The 23,208-nt window shown below is 39.6% G+C and overlaps 1 protein-coding gene across 1 annotated transcript; it reads right to left on the reverse strand.

Moving 5' to 3' along the window:
- Positions 1-1,272: 1,272 nt before the first annotated feature.
- Positions 1,273-14,761, reverse strand: FUNDC1 (FUN14 domain containing 1). Its single transcript, XM_052794588.1, has 5 exons — positions 14,625-14,761; positions 12,332-12,488; positions 10,362-10,437; positions 3,542-3,670; positions 1,273-1,921 (listed from the first exon to the last, which is right to left on the reverse strand). The coding sequence occupies exons 1-5, from the start codon at positions 14,653-14,655 to the stop codon at positions 1,844-1,846; spliced, it is 471 nt and encodes a 156-aa protein (XP_052650548.1). The 5' UTR covers positions 14,656-14,761; the 3' UTR covers positions 1,273-1,843.
- Between the last annotated feature and the right edge of the window lie 8,447 nt (positions 14,762-23,208).

Genomic DNA, 23,208 nt, shown 5'->3' on the forward strand with positions numbered 1-23,208 from the left:
AGGCGGAGGGGGCGGGGGGGAGGGTGAAGTTTTATTTTCAACAGTCTTAAACAGGCTTTAGCTTAACTAAACCCTTAAACCCCACAGATATGCATGACGTGCTTTATAACTCACCTTGGCCAGAAGCACACATATATGAAGTCAACGTATAATGCAGACCTCTGAAGTCCACAGATGCACTAACCTAAATATATACTAGGTTACTATGTCAAACGCCTTTCACATACAGCCCAGCTGATGGATGTTCATCCCATGTCCTGTACGTCCAAAGTTCACATCCATCCGATGCCAATGCTGTTCAGACGTGTGAACAAGAATCCAACAGAACACGCGTGACAGACTCCATTTCACATTAACTTGCTGGTACAGTAAAAAATAGAGAAATCAGGGCAGAGCAAACAGTCTTTCTCCAGTAGAAATTTCTAAAAGGTTCACAAGTTTGAAATGCAGAAAAATGCATTAAGCATTTGTTTGGATTCTCAACTTCTTTAGAATAACCTAGTAACAGATTCCCCAAACTACCTTAAAAACCTACTCGAGAATAAATTTTCCAGCCCATCTACAGTTATGCCTCCATCTCCTTTAGAATCTGCTCCCTGCTTTGATCCGTCAAAGGCGGAGGCAGCAAACACATCCAAGCAGATTAAGTCCCATTTGCTTTCCCAGACTTCAGAAGAAACAGGCACTTTTCCAATAAGCTAACTGAAGCCAATCTGTACCCTCATTTTTCCATAGCTGACACCCTAGACAGTGAAAGTCAAATTAAGTGACAACTGTAAAAAAAAAAAAAAAAAAAAAGAAGAAAAAATTATGTCTAAGTTGGGGAGAACATAGTGGCAATAGAGGTGAATGTGAAAGTGAGTATCATTTCCAGCTAAAATGAACTGCAAGAGCAGCTTTCAGTTCACTCCGGGCACACACTGTACTGACATCCTACCAAGCCCTACAAAGTACTGACCCTTGCTAAGTGCGCAGGCAGAAGCCTCGTCTCTTCATCTCACCAACTACTGACGTCTGAAAATGACCTCCGTGGTTTACTGAGTGCAAAACAATTTAAGCATCAGATCACTGCGGATTCTGCACTTGCAACGATTATCTGTGTATTACAGTTTTATCAATGAGTTTACGCATGTCTATGCATCTGGGAAAAATAACATATACACATTTACTTAGCACACAAATATCACAAGTAGCCCTGCAAATATTTGTACCAGATGCCTGCAGGCTATAAACATGAGACTTTATTATTTTCTATGTACATAAAGGCCAGAGTCAAAGTCAATTTTCACCTTTAATAAGCTCATGATTCTTTGTTATTTAATACTCTGTAAAAAGGTATTACAGATTGATAGATTATTGCAGTGACTTCTAAAGAACATGGACAGCCATGAGGCTGAAACTACAATATCATATACATTATGTAGTCATTGATACTGTCTACTACAGCATGAAGAAAAACATACTTTTAAAATAAACGATATTTAACTGAAAACATAGAAATGGAACTTGCTTTCTTACAGTATGGTTACATATCTATATTCCAAGAATAACATTTTAAAAAATGCTAGATCTTGAAAGGTCATAGATAAAAAGAGTCATGATGAAGATGAACCAGTTTTGCCCAGAAATGCTATAATGAGCACACTGCACAGTTTTTCAGCAAATCCTAGTTCTGCCAAGCTTCAAGAGGCACAAGCCTGAAATGTAAAAGCTTCCAAGTTGTCTAGCTAGTCCACTCGTCTTGCTCTGGAAGGCCCAGTGACCCACACTGCTTTAAGACAGCGTGTCACCACAACTGTTCCTTGCCAACATGAATGCCATCAGGAAGAGACGATTCAGGTCCTTACGATGCCAGGCCTAACAAAAAGCCTCCAACAAACCCACTGGACACCACGATGTTCTGTTTGATAAATTCTGTTGACTGAGAAGAAAAATAGTATTCGTAAAGAACTGAGTTATTGTTAGTTAATTGATAGTAGCATTTAATACTCATCACGATTGCCTGGAAACAAGAAAACTAAAATTATGGAGGGGGGCACAGGGGGAAGCTACGTGTTTAAAAACATATAAAGATAGGTGGCAACTCCTGGCACTGACTCTCAGCTGTCTTTAACAATATATTTAAAATATGGTTAGCATTTTAGAAGTCAAAATACAGAAGAATTGTCATAGCAATTTCATGCCAATGCCACTCTTGTTTTAATCAAAACAAGACAGATGTTTTACAAGCTCCCTTGGCAAAAAAGCATGCGCACCACCATGACTTCAATTTTAATCACACGAGAAAAGATTAAAAAAAAAAAACAAACAAAACAACTCGTTTTTGGAAGACTAGATCATTGGAAAAGAAATACACTTCACTGCATTATGAACAGGTTTCCTAACAACTTAAGCCTATAAAAAACACTTATGTATGACAACATTTCTGTACAATACTTCATGAAGTAATAGCACAGTATAACATGTTATATCAAACATGTACCATTTCATAAATCCTCCACTTCAAACGCTTCAGATTGGCTACCAGTACACAATTAGAAGACAGTAATATAATCTGAGAGGAAAGAAAACAAACAAAAAAACCCAAACCCCCAAAAAACCCCATCCTGTCCCACCCATTTCTGCAGAGTGATGAAGAAGGACAGGTTAAGCTATTTGAGGTAGAGAGGAAGCTAGAAAACCATCTCTCTTGAACTTCCACTTCACATTCACATTAAAATTTAAGGTAATTTTTATCAACCTGTGTGCAACTCCATACAGGTTAAATACGAGATGTCAAAACTCTTAATTAAAGAGTGCTAGTGTGGCTGCTGCTACATTGTCTGCAGCATATTCCAAGTCAGGATTAACAGTTATTGAGAAAGAAACTTAGATCACCTGTATGAAATGTGAAAATATCTAAAACGAGGCTAAACATACTTTAAAAAAAATGAAAAATTAAAGTCTTCAAATGACAGAATGAAATAGCCCTAGTGACACTGATCAGTATCACAGGCTACCTCTTTTCAACATAGTATGTAACTGACAGATTCTGAAGACAGATATTCTTCTAACTGTATAAAAATGAGATAAAAACCACAACTGTAGTTAGAAAGTAGTTATAGCTCTTCTCCAGAAAGAAAAGTCAGTCTTTTCCAACCAAGTAATTTTGTTATCAGCAGTCTAAGATTTGGTTTTTGTCTTTGTAGCTACCAGTTTTAACCACAACACCCTCAACGTTTTACCGTGTCGTGACCTTACTGGCTCTTCTCACTAGCCAAGAATCTGCACAGACTAAATGGCAAAGCCAATGGCAGTCCCTCAGCTGCATCAGCTGTAGAAATGCATTAACTTTGAAATTTGTGTGTCATCTTTAAGAGTGAACAAAATAGAAAGCTAAATGAATAAAAGAGAGTACAATCTGATAACTTTTAATAAAATATACAGCCAGACCATTTCTGATGCCTTCCAGTTTTGCACCTGCATTTTCAACTAATCATCACCTGCAGCAGAAGGTAAGAAAAACTGGCTGGTAGAAAGCAGTTTATCACCTTAGACTTACCTCTTCAATTAGAGTATTGATTTCAGGTGCTGCCTTATTTGCACGCTTTTTTAACTGTTTTTTTGCTTTGTTTACATCTTTTTCAACTCTCTTCCAGTCAACTTGTACATATCCACTATGACTAGCAATCTAGAAAAATAAAGGGTATTTAGTACAGTTGTAATTAATATTTGATGAGTCAAAATACAGTATCTTAGTGCCTACAAAGCGGGAGGGAGTTCATTATTTTTTTCTATTACAGATACAGGAAAAGACATTGTTCCAATTACAGCAGGTACTCTGCTTCAAACACCAATATTTTCCGCTGTAACAGCAGTTCAAATTAGAACAAGCAATGGCAAAGTTCAGTAGAGTCTTGTTAATTTTACCAGTTCTCTATTCTTTAGTTATAAAAGCTTTAAATAACAACGTTTCTCCTTCAGCATTTACTGCAACTTTACTTATTAGAAAAGGAAAGAGAAACGCACGTTCATAGGACAACAGTGAAAAAACTGTTTAATTTCAGCTTCTTTCAGAATTGTGGAATTCTGATTTGTGACAGGGTATATCTGGGGCTAATCAGAATCATCCTTAGAAATACTGAAAACTATTACTTTATCCTACATAATTTAAACTGTCCAACAAAAGAAGGATTCAATACAAGAGAATTCTCATACTTTCAACAAAACAAAGCCAGTAAAAAGAAAAATAACATGGCCTGTGTACAGCACAAGTTCTGTAGCATCTGCAAAATAGCTCTTTTGGGGGACTGTTAATACCAATTTATACTCAAACTCCCAAAATGCTTAAACAACATCCATGAGATTTTTAGCATGTTTTAACCATCATGCCAAACCTTTGCCTTATTTCTCTTACTAAGATTTGATCCTGGAAAAAATGCTGGTCAAGTAACAGAGCATCTGACAGTCCCACCAATTTCCTTAAGACAATTCACAAAAGAAACACATATTTAAATGTTTATAAAATCATAGCTTAAAAAAAAAAAAAAAAAAAAAGAGGCAATTGCTGCATGCTCTAGAGAATAGTTAAAACAAACAACTCATTAGTTGGGGGGTCGGGGGGGGGAGGAAAAAAATCAAACCTAAGGATTACTGTTTATTTTAACTGCCAAGACAAACAGATACAGACCACTAACTTTACAGGTAAATGACTGTTATACAAAAAACTTTTCATAAAGTGAGATTTCTCAGGTCATGTTTGGCAAATTCACGTAACTTATGTAACAGCGTTCTATGCAAATGTACAATTGGTAAATAAAAGTCACAGGTAATGAACTTGTGTGGAACAGATATTTAAATATACAATCTATTAGGTTTGGCATGAAACGTTTCACATTGCTTACAGGCACTAGTTTTCGACTTTCACATAGTTCTTTCTACCAAATAACTAGAATTAGACCATCTAGCTTGTTTTACAACAGCCACAATAATTAACCAACATACTTCACCACAAATTAGAATTTCAAGATCCTGAAAAAAACTAAAATGAAACATCAGACAGATGTTGTGTGAATTCAAAGCAAAGGTTCTAAAAGACCACCTGTGTAAGAAAGTAAACTTCAGTTTCCATCTTTGCACAAGATTTAAAAAAACAATTCACTGGAAAAATGCAAAATGAACTTATTAAATATTATAATCTCCTTTACTTCATACTTCAGAATATAACAAATTCATTGACCTTGCCTGTCTATTGTAAAACCATTTATCTACACAGGCACTAGTGTTAGGCAGGGACAGCTAATTAAAGACTGTCTATACAGTATGAAAACATGAAACCAGTTTTAAACCTGTACTGGTTGCACATCTAGTCACTGAACAACATGCCGGGGGGGGCGGAAATGTTGCGCATTGGGGTAATTTTTATTTTATGAATTTAACATTACTACAAGAATTTCAAAAAGGCCCAAGGACTGAATTTGTGCCTTCTAACTCATAAAACTGAAAACTAAATATGGACTGATCTACCCAGTCCAACACAATGTAAAAAATGCTAATATATTTGCTTGCTTGTAAAAAATATAAGCAATGGACTTTAAAAGAAACATGTCATTAAGACTAGTTTAATTAGCTCAGTTATCCATACAGTACCAAGATGAAGCAGAAGTTTTTAGTTAAGTTCTGATTAGCTCTCCAGTAGTTACAACTTACATTTGTATCAGAACTCCAGTTCACACGATAAAAATTATACCACTTTTCTCCCTGAACTTAGTAGCAGAGATCTTAAGTTCTGCTTTTGAGTGTTTGTACACATCTAGGAAATAAGCAACAGAAGACAATGTTTTGAATATAAAATTTATAACTGAGAAGAAAAAAAACTGTACTTCACTGCAGTGATAGTCAGAGCCTGTGTCATATCTACTTTGGCTGCAATCCTACTAATTACATAACTTCGTAAGCACAGAAATAATCCCACTGAACTCAAACGCTGGTGAGACAGACTTCAATTTTTAGACCCTAATACTTCATAAAGAACCTATTCGCTCACAACAGTAAATTTACATAAAGGCAAATTCTTAAAGTTCACTAGTATTTTTAAAGCCAGCCCCTACAATAACAAATTAAAATAATAATATTCCATTATCACTTCCATACTTATATATATTAAGGAGTCATACATATATACATATTCTAGACATAATATATTTTCTTGAAGAGAAGTATGGGGGGTGGGTGTGTGTAGATTTCTGTATGTACAGAAATCTATATATGTATACATGAGAATGGAATAATATCTCTCTCTCATATATCACATTAGCAAAATTTATTTTTGTTCAAGATCTTCCAGACCTGTTGAAAAAAAAAAATGGATTTTTTCCAAAAAGGCAATTGCAAAAATACATGAATGCAGAAATACTAAAAATACATGCATCTTTCTCTATGCTAATCATAGAAAACAGAGAATCTAAAAGGGAAGACCTCATTTTTGGGGCTGATACTGGAGAGGCATGCAAGTACTTCGTTATTGTGAAACATTATTAAGAGTAATGAGCAAAAAATGTTTCAGAGCCAAACATTTATATGGCAAGATGGGACAAAAGAGTTTTTATTTCGTCAAAGACAGAATCTCTCACACTAAAAAAGCCCAACCAAGCCCAGAAGGTACATGTGAGCTCCCTGTGCTCAGCTGCTTGTGCAGCATACAGAAGCCAGGTATTTTCTGGTATTTCGATAGGTAGCAACCCCCATCACACTCAACTAGTTTCCAGAACAGACCTGACAAGTCTCTAACTTCAATATACAAAGACAAGGAAGAACTGAGAAATGGTACATTTTTTGTAAGAGTTAAACTGCAAAGACTGTATCTTCAGCCATCATCTACTGGCACAGCTCCACTGTAACCAGTGAAACTACTCCAATTTACAAAGGCAGAGAAACGATGCCTCTCCGTTTCATGTCAAAACCTGCCAGAAATATGGTATTTCTTTAAAAGGCTAACTTCCAACTACCATTTGCTTTGGCTATTCCACTGAATGTTCCCTCAAAGTCTGCACACGTCAACTGTCAAGTGGGATATTTCAACGCAAAACAGAATACAACTCTTTAAGTCCCCACCCCCAGAAGCATGTTTTTCTCTCCCCACTTCACTGAGATGCTACAACATCATCATGGCATGCATCAACAAACCCCTGTAGAATATATAGCCAAGGAGATCTTAGAGTTCATTTTGCTTCTTGTGTTGTTTTCAAGGACTTTTCTTAAGTTACAAAATAATTTAATGAAGAATTGAATACGTCAATAGCATATTAATGGGATGAGGCAAAATATGTTAGTGAAAGCACAAATAAATGAACAAAAAACCAATTTTCTGATCAAATAAGTCAACAATGCAAAAACGACTGCAGAGGAAAAAGCAATGAAACCATTATTAAGGATACAGGAGTTTAAAAACACACAGAGAACAGGTGCTTATTAAGAACAATTGTTTTTAACTAATTCATTATAGCAGAATCACGAGAGTCCATACTTCCCTACTCTTCAGGATTTCACTAAATTGTGCTGTATAAACCAGAAGTTATACAGGGAAAATCCCTTACTCGTTATGAGAAATGAATCATATTTTCCTTAATACAGTGCATGGGTATTGGTTTTATACCAGCATATTTGAAGAAGTACATCTATTTCAATAAAAAATGATAGTTAATTGATCAAATTAAGCTGTTGAAATATCCAGCACAAAGATGTGATAACAGATCTTAATTTTGAACAACTATGCAAATTCCTTAATGTCATTTTTATTCTCTTCCTCAGACTATTTTTCATTTAATCTGTATTAAGACTGAAAAACTTCTAGATCACTTAAAAAAATCTGAAAAATCTTTTTTGCTTCTTATACAAACTGACACTCCAAAAACATATTGCTTTCAGTTTCCTACTAGATTTCTTGTGATGAAGTCATCACACGCTGAAGAAAAAAATTGCATTTTTTTAATTTCAGGACTGAAATGTTTCACTGAATGGGCTTTAGCCAAAAATCTTGCCTTCTGTAGTTGTTCTTGTTTTAGCAGGTAATTACAATGCCAACATTGCAATCAGCAGTTGAAATGAAATCTGCAACTTCAGAAAAACTTACAGATAAAAAGGAAGTTTCTAGTCACGTGCTAAAACGCTCCTCTGCCCACTCAGAGGAAGCGCTGAACATGTATTCATAGGGAAATTAAAATCACAATGTGTGATCTTTAAATGAAAAAATTAAAGACTACAAAAATGTAGTTACACTATAGAATTTATGACTCAGCTTTAAAATGCAAAACGTTTTGCATTAACATGAAAGACCAAGGCATTTACTTCATTCCCTTCCAAGAGAATCTGATCTTACTTAATTAAAGATATAGACAACTCAGTCAAAATATGCAACTCATTCTTCCTCTTGGATAATATTCCTTTTCAGATACACTGTAAATGAGATCAACTAAGAAATCAGACATTCAAACACATGGCAAATCTATTTTATGTACAGGAAACTCCCGAAACTTCACAGCTCAACAAGCAAAAATACTGCCCAAGTAATGTGTTTTAAGCAATTTCTATTCTTCTTTGTCTGTAGGTCTTAGTTTTAACTTTTCAGCTTGCACTAGTCAGAAATACGAATGAAGGCACCTATAGGCAACATTCGGCCGGCTACCTCTGGATGCCAGGCCTCTGTTCTGTAGGCTCTTCAGTCATATCTAGATAAGACTTGTCATTAAAGAATTAAGACCAATGGCATACAACATGGGAAGAGAGATTTGGATCTTTAAGTCAACTAGATGAAAAGGGTGATGAGTAGTTCAAGATCCACTGCATGCATATATATATATATATATAAAGATTTAATTCTTCCCTCATGATCCAGAAATACACATCATGGGCTAAAAAGTCCAGAGTACTCCATGAAATTGATTCATTTGCTGGCATAGCACATTTTGCCAAAAATTTACATCAAGATGATTCTAAACCATTTCAGATTCAACACCCTTGTAAAATTCATCCCTATGTTCAGGTACAAGCCCAATAACCAGTGATTTCCAGATTTAAAGAGTCATCAATACACAATGGTGAAGTGGAACGAATGCTAACATTATAAAGCTTCATATCAATACTATTTCTCTTTGACTTTTTACATTGTTGTTGATGCTTGCTTTTGAGTAATTCAAAATAAAATACACTTCATATTTGTTGAAAACAACTTAAACCAAATAATTCCAGGAACACACATTCTTACATAGAGTGCTACAGTTCAGTTATATGTTTAGCATGGGGTTTAAAAAAACCAAAAACAAACCCCAAAACAGTATAGAACACAATCATGAAGGAAGTAAGATTACTTCACACAACCATGATATTTTGATGCATTACACAGCAGCACTCAGAGGCACTACCCAAGCCTTATCAATGGTTGACTGCAACAGCCATTACAATCAAAGGAATAACTAAAAGTGGGGTATGCCTTTCAGAAATCCTCCAGGATGATGTTGGAAAGAATAAAAAAATAAAAATCTTTAACATCTTGTCTCAAAAAATGGTGTATTATTGAACCTAAGTAGGCACCAGTCTATTTCCTCTAGAATGATTTGAGGAAAAATGACAAGCTCACAGGTATTAAGACATGAAAAATGCCAGTAAAAAAATTAAGAATAACTCGGCATCTTACAGAAGGATACATGAAATTCTCCTTCACTTAAAGCTTCATCATCTAATTTAAAGGCTTTTTGGAAGTATGTCCTCCCCTAACCACAATATCTGATGAATAATGCAAATGGTCAAGCCAGATAACATAATTAAAAAATTCTGGACTTGAAAGGCAATTGAACAGAAGAATGCAATGAAGCTATCAGAAATCAGCAAAGCTTCAGAGGTTCAACAGATATAACTAGTAAATACAGCATGGGGAGAAAGAGAGAAAAACATGGCTTCATAATGGGACCAGAGCAAGTCTTCCAAGCAACTGCCAAAGAAGCCTACTTCTTCTGATAAAATTCTCAAACCTATTTAAAATAAACACAGCTTAAACTCCTTGATCTCCCTAACCATAGGTGCACAGGCAGTTCCTCTAATCTGGCAATACTGAATCACATACAGCATCTCAGTTTCTGCACAGAGGTTTCTTTTGGCTTATTACAAACTATCTTACAGGATAGAGCAGATTCTGGTTTACCACTGATTTTTAGAAATGTCTCCTTTGTACACAATGTTCCAGCTGAAATGTAAGGTTTTGACTGATATGACTAAAAAGATGAAGTAGGTAAGAAGCCTTCCCAATTAATTTTTACCCAACAGCTGTGTTTTCCTTATTGTTTAGTAAATAACATTTGCCAACTTATAAAGCATGAAATGCTACATACTTGAAGCAGAAGAAAGCCACCACCTACTGCAGTTGCTGCAAGCTTTCCGACTTTCTGGAACAAAAATCCCGCACACCTTAGGAGAACAAAACAAAAAAAACCCAGTCCAATGAAGTTGTCTGCTGAACAGTGCCACACTCCAAAATTCCCCAACTATAACTATTACTATTTTTTTCATTTAACAAAGCAAATGTATCATTTCACATTTTTAGATTTTAAAATCAGAATATTTAATACAAGCAATATTTAATTCATTAATAATGTCTAACACAAGACAACATGAGTAATGGTTGCTCGTTCATGGCTGTCTGATGGCCCCTTTAAAGTAAGCTTGAGATCTCCAGACCTTGCCTATACACTAAAGCTGTATGCTGCTATTAAATGTAGCATGTTAATGAAGCACAATATAATAATATAAAAAGTGCCATTATAACTGTTCCCAAATAGAAGGTAAATATATTATACCATCATTTATATTAACTACACAACCCGTAACTTAAATGTCTCGGGTAAAAAGAAGCTAGATCCCTACCACAAGAGTTAAAATCAGCAGGGCCCCTCTACTGGGACATGGCCTTAGTCTATTTTTAATGGATCAAAGCAACCAGAAAATTAATTATCTTGTTTGCAGTCTCCAAGCGCTCCCACATCAAATAGAGAACAGCGCAGATGTCGATATCATAGAATAGTTTGGGCAGGAAGGGACCTCTGGAGGTCATCTAGTCCAGCCACCTTCCCAAAACTGGGCCAGCTGCAAAGCCCAGTCCAACCTCCAAGCTAAATCAGGTTGCTCAGGGTCCTAACTCAGTGTTGAATGCTTCCAAGGCTGATGGTTCCATAACCTCTCCGGGCAACTCTGCTGGTGTCTGACACCAGCCCCCCCCACCAGCCCACACACAGAGGGGAATTTTTTTCCCCCTGTATATGAATAGTGGATTCCTATTTATATACATGAAAACACACACAGAAGTATATACATCTACAGATACTGAAATATACAGTTTCCAGATCTTTCAATAAGCCAGTTTTTATGGATGCCAGATGAATTATTCCCTAGAAGCTTCAGAGTTTATGTATACACATCTAACTTTCAAAAATAATTTTAAGGCTACAGAGGCAAATAAAAAAACAGACTGAAAGCTAAGCCTACACTCCTCACAGCTGTACTGAGCCTGGACATGACAAATTCATTTTTAGTCTATTTCACCTTCCAAATCTTGCATAATTCTGTTTTAAAAGTTACTGTGCTACAATAATGTTGGTTTTCACTGAACTTAAACTTTTTTTAGAGTACTGGAATAAACAAATACCATTCAAACACCTTTGACAAATAACAAATACCTTGACATAGCTGCTAAGGCTGTGGCCACATTTTCCAGTTTAAGTTCTCATCTTACTGTCTAGCTTTCACCATGAATTATTTTAGCATAACTATGCTGTGGTATCTCTCTTCAGTTAACATGAGAGCAGACTGTTAATTTCTTCAAAATGGCTCCAGCTGAATTTAGAGGGGAGAAAAGTCTCTACGAAATGGGGCTCTTAATTAAAAGTATATTCTGCCACACATTTTTTTTCCCCTTCATTTCTTCTACCTATAAAATATGTTTTAGCCATAATATCATAACTAGGTTTCTAAATCTATACTAGTAAGGAAATAAGCTTTTCAAGTTACGTGCAGTAATTTTCCATTTATTCCTTGTACTTTTTGAGCTCTGACATTTCCCCAAATCCTTTTCACAGTAACTGGTACGAGTTCCCTTAGATAACTGGTGTTTTACCAATACTACAAAACACTTTAGAATGAGTCAGAGTAATAAGTTAACAAATTGTTCACAAATGAATAATCTTGTTCAATGATAAAGGAAATCCCATTACAGAAGATAAATTTATCTGCTTCAAATAGCCTTGGAAAGGGATCTTCTAACACAGTAAAAGGTCTAGGACAGTTATGAAAAGTGATGCTCCCTCACCAGCCAGTCACGCCGCCCATCACAATCTGGGTAGCTACAGAATATTTTTCTACAATCGGTCCTGAATTCCGGCCAAACACACGATTCCACCAATGGTGACGACGTGCATATTCTGTTAAATCCAACACTTCATAGGAATCATCGTCACTTTCATGTTCTTAAAAAGAAAAAAAAAAAAAAAAAAAAAAGAAAAAAGTGGTTTTCTCAGTTACACAGTAAATTAACAATCTATGTAAAAACCCCAAACATTAACAGAACCATTTTTGGTATGAACTGCCTAATCCAATGGTTTAAATTGCAGCATACAGGCTACCTATGGTCCAGCAGCTCACAGAACAAAGGATTTTGAGATTTTATGCCATAACCTTCAAGGTAAGGAAGGGAAGAGTACAGGTAAGGTATAATCTATAAAAATCCATAACTGGCACATAAAAGGTGAACAGGAATCTCCTACCTGTTCAAGTACAGGAACTAAGAGGTATCAGATGAAACTAGCAGGTAGCTTGTTCAACACAAAGGAAGTCTTCCTCTCCTCTCCTTCACCCCCCACCTGCCAGAAGCCCCATTTAACCCGTGGAACAGCTCAATGCATAATGCTGTAGATACCAAAAGGTGATACAGACTCCAAATAAACAACAAAACAAATTGAGGCGGCGGGGGGGGCATATGAAAATCCACCAAGGGCTGTCAGACACATAGACAACAACCATGGCTAATGATGTCCTGGGCTGAAAGTGATTAAAAACTTTCTGAGAAAGTATCAGTACATGCTTACGCTGTTAAACCTTTCTTAGCTTATCCTGCAGCTGATGGCTTTCAGACACAGATGCTGGGCTTTCATCTGAGCTACTACAATTGCTTTTATGATCTTAAGCAATGTGAAATACGTCTAACTTAAGAGAAAGCACACACACCTCTTCTGGATAGACTTTGAAAGATTGAGGATTTCTGGTCTAGCACCTTCCTCAGAGAGCTAGACCTTAGCATATGCTAATAAGCCAGTAACAGACACTTCTGTTCTTTTTTCCACAACAGGTGAAATATATGAAGCTGGAACTTCAATTAAGTTCCAATTGTTTGCAGTACAATTCTGCAGCATTTTCAACATAGGCCTCCTACAACTTCAAATTAGAGATCCTAAATACCATGTGTACTCAAACATCAGAGGGAAGAGATGATTTTAAATTTTTTAAAGAAGACTATTTTAAAAGCATATCATAGTCCTATGGGCATACATACATGAATTAAAGTCTGCTTCAGTTAAATATATTTAAGGTGAAATATAAGTTCAGCAATGATGCTGGGACATTCCAGAGAGGAAGAGAAATTAAGTTACTACCTAGAATTATGAAGTAAGAATGTAGATATAAGCATTTTATTAAGAATTGCAGGAGCTTTTTTTTAACTCTTACTACAAGTATGGGTAAAAAGTTGGAGAATGCAAGAAATACACGTGTGTACAAATTATTTCCCTTTATTATCACCTGAGTGTTCCTGAGTACTAAAACACAAATAGCAAGACACATAAGGCTAAAAAGTTGTTATCGAACGTTCCTTCTTTCTTTCCAACTCTGATGTATCAAGAGCAAACTGTTTAACTCCTTTAAATGGAGAACATAAAAACACTGTCACAGACTGTTAGTTATGTTAATTCTGCCCCTAAACTACCATTATTCAAATCAAAACTCACACAAGCGTAACACGTTGTGTGGAAAACAACAGCGCTGGAGCATTTTCTACTGATAAAAAAAAAAAATACTCCCTTCCGCGTGGGGTAATACCGGGCATACTCTTCACGCGCATAAACCTGCGCCTGTGCGAAAAGGCCTTACGCCATAAGGCTATGCCGATGCGCTCGAAGATCTGTTACGTTAGAGGATGTGCCGGTCGGGTCCCGCGGCCTCCGGCGAGGCGCCGCCGACGGCGGAGCTGTCCGTTCCCGCGCTCCTGCGCGGGCTTTGCCGGCCCCTTCGGTTTTAAGGCGGCTTTCACCTCAGGACCCGCCGCTTCCTCCCCGCCCCCGCCACACCGCTCCCGCCTCAAAGGGGTTTCGGCAGTTGAACGGCGGGACGCCACCGCGAAGCCGGGAAAGGGGCCGGCAGCGTGGGGAGGAGCAGAGGCCGGGACATCCCTCCCCCGCCCCCGGGCGCCGGCACCGGGCTGCCCCCCCGCCCCCGAGAGGAAGGGCGGCCGCCATGTCACCTCCTCCTCCCCTTTCCCGTCAGGGGACGGGACGGGACGGGACAGGACGCGTGGCTGCGGACGTGCCCGAGCCCACGGGGAGCCCACTGACCTGAGGCGGTGCGGGGCCTCCGCGCCGCCATGTTGGCTGCTGTTGACAGCGGAGCCGGGCCCGGGCCGCCTCGCTCCGCCCCCAAACGGCGGCTCTGCCCTGCCAACCGCCGCGCCGCTCTATGGTCTCCGCCAGCCCCGGCACCGCCCCCTTTGCGGCCGCGAGGAGGCAGCGCGCATGCGCTCGCCACCCTCCCCCAGCGGGAGCCCTCGGGGACTCTCCCCGAGGCGGCGGGTGACGTCACGGGTCCCCCGGCGCCGCGGAGGATTGTGGGGGCTGTAGTTCCGGAGGGGGGAGAGGGAGGCGGCGGCCATTTGGGCGGGGGCGGCCCGCCACCGCCCTCCCTCACGGCGGGGCCGGCGCTGTGGGGCTCGGTTGCTCTGCGGTCAGCGCCTCAGCGCGGGGAGAACGCGGGGGTCCGTCCCCTCTGCCCTGGAAGGCTGGAGGCTGCAGGCCCGGGGCGCGCCTCTCCCACTGAGGTGGGGGCCCGGAGGGTCGGCAGGCTGAGGCTTCTGGGCTGTGCAGTGGGAGACTTACTCACCCCGGTGACAGGTGTGAGGTCCTCAAAAAGTCTCAGAATAAGTCTTGCTGTGGGTGAGAAGTGAAGGGCTGGCAGCAGTCATGGCCGGACAAGGGGCTGCAGGTACGGTGGAAAACGCGCGTCGCGTTGCTGTGGGCATTAAGTGTCCCATAAAACTTGATAACCAGAAAGGGAAACCAAATGCAAGGCCCCTCAAAGAACAAAGGTTAAAGTCAATGTGAGCCGTGAAACATTTAAAAAAAATGAAATTTGGAATCGCGTGACCCTACTTTACTCCCTCCTTTGACGCAACGGTGGGGGCTGTCGGTGGTGGTTTGGTGGGCAAAAAGCCACACAATTGTATTCTACTGCTTTTATTTTGGTTTTATTCTGTGCAGCTCCATACAACCTTTATAGCCGTATTGTGGAGGTAGCTGACACAGTAAGTACAGCTTCAGGAATGTTACGGCAATATCCACATCAAGAAAGCAAGAGAGTTCAATAGTTATAAATAATAAAAGAAAATTGGAAACGGATTATTTAAAAATGTTTACAGTCTCTCATTTTGACTCTTGTGCTGCCAATATACAAGACAGGCAATTATAATGAAAAACCCCCCACTTTTTCCCATGTCATAAAGATATTTTCATAGAGTGAGATGTATCTTGCAACATGCAAACTAAGTATTTAAGATTCTAATTAACCCCTTAATTACACCAGCCTTAACAGACATGCAAAAAAAAAAAAAGAAAAACATGTTCTACATGAAGGTACTCCTTAAATCAGCTCTGAGATTGAAGTTAGCATATAAAACTTGAAGTTAGCGTATAAAGTAGTGGTTTGCTTATTAACTGATTTTTATTACAAAGATTTGCCACCATGATAAGCAGGTGATATCATGCCAGACAGAACTAGGTAATATATTGTTTTCCTTAAGATTTTCTATAAATCTATTTCTGTATGGAACACAGATTTGTCTCTTAGTTTGTTTTGACAAACACCTAACATCTTTGGACTTTTTGTGTTTAAGCATGATTTTTTTTTTTATTCTTTTCCCAAACACGAAAATCTTGTTGACTTTTATTGCTAAACGAATTACAATCTTTTCTCTAACACTAGCAGCTTGTCAAAAAAAAAAAAAAGTTTGGTGTGTTACGCGGTCCTTATAATTAACAGTGGAAGGAAGCATGCTAACAAAACTAAAGAAGCAGCTTTCCTGGCTTCCTTCACGATGCCAAGACTGGACAAAAGGCAACCCAGCTAACTCATCCAGCGTACGCCTACACGGTACTGGTTGCTGTAGCGGATGGTCTTCTGGCCAGAATAACAGGGCAGGTGCTTTGACTAACGCAGGCAGACCTGTTGGCTGTTTTCAGTTTCACAACTGTTGACGCAGTTGCAAACCCTACAGCAGTTTGTATGGCTGGCTTTCAGCAGCTCTATTTCTGTCAGGGAGATCCCAGAAGATAATTTTTTACTACTGTTTACTCTTCTGGCTGAGTGCATCCCTCTGGAGCTCCTGCAACCTTTCGCTTCTCATATTCCTTCTGTAGCTGAGGCTGTAGAGAGATAATAGGATTTTCAGGATGGTCATTATAGACACCTTGTTTCGTATCATCTCAGTCAGTGCTTTGAAATTTCTTGTCCTGTGCCTGACAGAGACAGTCTTAAGTCTGTGCAAGATTTCCAAGTCAGATGCAAGTAAGGTAAGGGAGGCGACTAGGAAGTTGTGCTTGGATTGTATGAGCCGGCTGGCTGAGATATTTTTCTACTTTCTGTTGCTCAAATTCTTAATATTTGGTTTCACTATTTTTAACTGATCATGCAGCAGCACTTCTCAGATGACTTTCCTCATGTCTATACAAACATTTATATTAATTTCCCTTCAAAATGGAGAGATTTATATGATCAACACTTTTTAAAGATTAGTATTAGAAACTGCAACTTCTGTTTGCATCAACTCAGAGACAAACTGGAAAGCAGTGGTGTGCTGGTTGAATGGAACTTGTCTTAAATACTTAGGTGTGCATTGACGAAATGCTGGGCGCTGAATTTGGTCTGAAGTTTAAGTGTTGTCTTGTGACCTATCTGTTAGGCTGTGTCTGCATCTCACATGCAATTAGCAGTCCAACTACTACTCCAAACTTAATGCCACTTAGAATCATAGAATCATACTTCTTGAGGTCTGTCTGATCTTGGGGCTCACTCTCCTCATTGGTACAAATGGCCACATCTGCACCCTTCTCTTGGCCATACGTTACGGTGCTGTACTCTCAGGACACCCACACATCTCATCAAGTGCATTCACAAGTGCAGTCCACAAGCCTTTGCAGCCTTTTTGGCAAGACTGACCTTGCATGTGTTTTGGATCCCACCTGGGTGTCCCACACGAATACACCAGGCAGCCCTGCCTCCTTTTGCACCCCTCTTGCCAAGTCAGGGCAGCGTGACAAGCCGAAAGGAAGGAGTTTGAGAAAGAGCCAGAGAAAGACCTTTCGGCAGGTTGCGGGACTCTGGTATCTGTCTTCTGGGATCAGGATGCACTCGTTTCCTAACACAAGACATTTCCCAATAGGCTACCAGTTGTGGAGGGTGCAGTAGGTCTCTGGCAACCACAGCTATGGTGAGTAGTTCAGCCAGGTCCTCAGCTGCTCCTGGGTGGCTGCTGAGCATGTCTTACGGCTGCACGGGGTCTGTGGGCACTGCCTGTGGGGTTGGCTTGATGCCAGCACAGAAAACACTGTCAGGATTGGTCTTGCTTCATGCAGGCTTCACAACCTGTGTGGAGACAGCAAGTCTAATGGCTCCAGAGACCTAGAATATCTTGGAGAGCTTTTGACCAGCCCCATCGTGACGTAAAAAATCCCCCAACCCCATTCAAATTAAACGCACACAGGTGCCTTCTTCAAGCTATCTGCTGGGACAAATTTTTCAAGGAGAGGTAGGGAATTTAAACTCAGGCCACGTTTTGGCTTCACCTTTAAAGGCTCTTTAGAAACAAAAAGTTTCCCTATAGCCTCAGAAGGACTGTACAGAAAAATTGCTCTCTTTGCTCTGTAAGCCCTAGCTACAAGTTCAGACTGTGCATCCACCATCTGACCCGTGACAAGCAAGTTCACTACTGTCGTGGTGTAAACCCAGCCAGCAACTAAGCACCATGCAGCTGCTCGCTCACTCCCCTACCCCGCGGTGGGATGGGGGAATCGGGAAAAAAAAGTAAAACTCGTGGGCTGAGATAAGAACAGTTTAATAGAACAGAAAGGAAGAAAATAATAATGATGACAATAACAATATTAAAATGAAAATAATAATGATGACAATAACAATATTAAAATGACAATAATAATAATAAAAGGACTGGAATAGATAAGTGATGCACAATGTAGTTGCTCACCACCTGCCGACCAACGTCCAGTTAGTTCCCACGCAGTGATTCCTCCCAGCCCCACTCCCCCCCAGTTTATATACTGGACCTGATGTCACATGGTATGGAATACCCCTTTGGCCAGTTTGGGTCAGCTGTCCTGGCTGTGCCCACTCCAAACTTCTTGTGCCCCTCCATCCTTCTTGCTGGCTGGGCAAGAGAAGCTGAAAACTCCTTGACTTAGTCTAAACACTACTGAGCAACAACTGAAAACATCAGTGTGTTATCAACATTGTTCTCATACTGAACCCAAAACAGCACTATACCAGCTACTAGGAAGAAAATTAACTCTATCCCAGCCAAAACCAGGACAACTACCATGGCTTGCCAGAGAACATGCACGGCATACTTACCTTGCAAATACTAAAAACCCCCTCAATAAGCAACCTAAAAACCAAAAAACAGAGGAGAGCCGCCTAACCTTCAAACACCTGCGTGACTCCAGTCCTAACAGCTCCTTTGTGCTGCTGACTAGACTTCCAAGCTGGGAGGACACACACGCTTGAATTTTTAACCATCTTGCGTGGTTAATTATAAAAAATGAAGGCAACACGCACTGCAGGCCATCTTCATTAGGCCATATATGTGAGTGAAACATATTCTCAGCAGATTTAACCTAGTAAACACAGTTTGAATAACCTGGCAATAAACATATTGGGAGGAGTGGATGATTCTTTTTAAAAAACTGGATGGGACATGCTGTTATTCAAAGCTCAATAGGCCGGCAAATGGCAGAGAAGTGTCATCTGAGATACGGGAAGGGACTTGGGTTCTCAGTCCATCGAGGTCGTGGGCAAGGGCTGTTGTGGGAAGGCAGCAGACTCCTGGAGGTTACCACCCTTCTGCAAGAGCCACCAGATTGTTTTTGGAGCAGGAATGAAAGCTTGCACTAGGAGTTATCCCAGCTCTTTCTTGCCTGCCTGGCAGAGAGGAGCCATAATCCGAACCGTGATGCACTAGGAAGATGTTAAAATGAAGATCCTCCGCCCTGTAGTTATTATGCTAAGAAATACATAGTCTTCTGTCCTGTGCCATCTCCACAAGAGAATTTTGATGGCTTGCTTGTATTGGTTATCTTCAACCTTTGTCGCTTTTCTTACCTTTGTAAAATGTTACTTAGTTATGAGAATTTCCTTCTGTTTTGTGATCACCATAGAAATTCTGCTTTTCAATTTTGTAGTCCTCTAATTTTATAACACTTTCATCTTCGTAGAATCATAGAATCATTTAGGTTGGAAAAGACCTTTAAGATCATCGAGTCCAACCGTAAATCTTAATTTGTTTATCCTAATGAAATTTCAATTAGAAATTCCCACCACAATCCACGTATGAGGAGAGGAGGAAAGGGCAGAGAAAGGGATGTGTGTTGTCTAGATCCCTTGCTGAAGGATTAAACTAATAGGTACAAAAAGAAAAACCTTAAGTTTAGTGTGCTGTGAGAGGTTTTTAATCAGGTAAGAACCAAAGACATCACCCAAGCAAGATGCACTGGATCCACAGCACCTGCATTTTACTTATTAAACAAAACCAACGGTTAGTGTCAGGTCAGGCTGCGGCAGGATACATTCCCATGAGCCTAGCCTGGAAAAGTAAGGAAATAAAAAATTAAGGGGGGGAGATTGATCTTTCCCCTTCATTTTCTTTACAACATTGTTAATAATGCAAGCTGATTATCCATTAATCTTTTGATGTCACCTCTGATCCGTTACTAGACTTGGACTGCAGCACAGCGCTTTGACCATAACCTCATGCTGTATAAATCCCATCAATGTGTGTGGACAGTCCATGTGCCATGCATGTGGCCAATGCTGAGATCGTGGAGAGAGGGGAGCGAGATTTTGCAGTAGAGCGCACGTCTGGTGAAATTGAGCTCATTATGGCTTTAGGATCTCTCTGGGAGGTAGCTAATACTTAAGCGGTGGGAGCAGACTGCAGAAGGAGATGACTCATGAAGGTTAATCTTGCACAGTCAAAATGCTTAATAAAGATTGGAGTGTTGAGCTGAATTTGAGGCTTCTTGTGATTACCTAGGCAAATAAAGGGCGGGGAGGGGAACTGAGAGTCTTAAAAAAGCAGAAAGTCTTGCAAGGCACTGGAAGGTTGTCTTTAATGTGATATAGGTCTCAATGAGATGCAGCTCTTGTCATAGTCTTTTTAAAAACTTTTCTCATTACTTTTTCTTTCTTCTTTTGTTTTAAAAAAGGGTTCTCCAAACTTTGTGTTCTTAATTTGTAGTTTTGTTGTAAGTAAAAAAATAAGTTTTTTAACTTTCTGGAGGTAACCTTTTGTCTACTGTATATCCATATTATAAAATTTCAGACTGTAGTACTGTATTATTTCAGAGAAATTATTTAAACAGCTCTTAGCCATTGTCCTGGTTTCATCTGGGATAGAGTTAATTTTCTTCCTAGTAGCTGGTACAGTGCTGTATTTTGGATTTAGTATGAGAGCAATGTTGATAACACACTAATGTTTTAGTTGTTGCTAAGTAGCGCTTATCCCAAGTTAAGGTTTTTTCCGTTTCCCATGCTCTGCCAGCGAGGAGGTGCACAAGAAGCTGGGAGGGAGCACAGCCAGGGCAGCTGACCCGAACTAGCCAAAGGGATATTCCATACCATGTGACATCATGTCCAGTATATAAACTGGGGGGAGTTGGCTGGGGGGTGTGGATCACTGCTTGGGAACTAACTGGGCACCGGTCAGCGGGTGGTGAGCAATTGCATTGTGCATCACTTGTCCTTCTTGGGTTTTATCTCTCTCTCTTTATCTTCCTTTTCGTTATCATTTATTATTAGTATTAGTATTAGTATTATTCTATTTTATTTCAATTATTAAACCGTTCTTATCTCGGCCCATGAGTTTTACTTTTTTTTTCCCGATTCTCCTCCCCATCCCACTGGGGGAGGGGAGGAGTGAGCGAGTGGCTGCGTGGTGCTTAGTTGCCAGTTGGGGTTAAACCATGACAGCTGTGATCATGAATATAGTGATATATTTTATTTTTAAGTTGTCCTTCAGAGACAAATATCTGACTCCTTGTTATATCTTGTAGGTATTCTGGAGTTCCCTGCCACTGTCACTCAAGTACTTGGACAAACCGATGGAGAGAGTGAGAACATGGACTGACAGAGGACCTTCTGGAAGTCAGTTTTGCAAAGGAAATGTAAGGAATTACTTTTTTTAGAAAAGCTATGATGATGAATCAATCATACATACCACTTCCACAGTTAACAGATGTTCCTATTAAACAGATGTTCCTATTAAGTTTCTGTAGCATAAGTGCACATAAGCAATTCGAGAAAAATAGAACTCTTTTGCATAGCTTTTTACAAAGCTAACAGTAATAGGATAATAACTGGGCAGGGCAGATTTAGAAACAATCCACACTGAAAAAGTTGAGGACCCTCCAGAAATGCCATCTGAGCAGCAAAGAGCCCAGAGAATTTCAGGCTTTTCTGTTCATGAAGCCCTGCACCAAGAAAAGGTTAAAAATCCTAAACTGAGGGGAAATATGGTAATAATGCTTTTCATTTTCTTGCAAGAATTGAAAAACAATACAGAACTGTAATGAGTAAACACTAGACAGTACACAAAGAGAAAAGATAATTCATGTGAGTCATCACTGCTGGCAAGGAAAAACCTTCAATCCAATACTGCTCTGCTAGTCATGGGTAGTATTCACCGAAACACCTGGCTGCTCTCAGCTCACCTCAAGCTTATGAAGAGCCCTCCTACAGCTTCTTCCGTGCTTCCTATTTTTGGCTGAAGTAAAACTAAATGAATTTCCCCCAGATAACTGAAAACATGCCAATACAGTCAAACATGAAACTCCCGGAGAACAGGGCTGCTGCCCCATTCCCTGTGGCTGTATCCCCTTCCCAGATGCAGATCTCAAAATAACATTTCTCTGGCCAAAGGACTAGCTAGCTTTAGCAGCCCTGAGATTAGGAGAACTGGATTTATTTTTCAAGAGTAATTTTCCTGCAAAGATTGAGGCCCCTGGCAACTGGGGAGACAGACTGACAAGTTAGAGAGGCTTTCGTTATTGCACTCATACAGAGTAACGGTACTTTGTCACCAAGACTTTTCCTAACTTTGCAACGGCAATGTCAAATAAAATTTAAATAATTTCTTTATAACAAAGATTAAGTCTTGAGAAATTCCCCAAAGGATCAGACTGTCATTTAGATACCTTTGAAAGCTCAATAATAATAAAGTAGACTATATCACAGCATTGTTTCCAGTAGCATTGTTAATTTTTCCAGTTTTTAAATGCTCAGATCTTGATTTCTGATAAAATAGTAACAGTTTGACAAAAATTGAAAGCAGCCATTGCCTCTGATAAAAAAAAAAGACAGATAATGTTCACCTTTCCCCCCTGATTTTCATTAATATTTGTTTCTGTGGAAGTATTTCACCCACTGTAACTCATCACCACTGATCAGCACTTACGGTCTCTCCAAGGACTTGACAATGATTTTTGCAGAGTGAGAGCTACGCCCCCCTAAAGAAGACCAAGCACTACTATGCAGAGCTTTCAGCACATGGTAGGACAGAGGCAGTGCTGTCTGCTGAAGCAATTTGGGACATAATTCTGAACTAAACATCTGTAGCAGCAGCAAGCCTGAGTCTGATTGAACCTG

This window comes from Harpia harpyja, chromosome 8 (assembly GCF_026419915.1).
Source record: "Harpia harpyja isolate bHarHar1 chromosome 8, bHarHar1 primary haplotype, whole genome shotgun sequence".
Lineage (NCBI taxonomy): Eukaryota > Metazoa > Chordata > Aves > Accipitriformes > Accipitridae > Harpia > Harpia harpyja.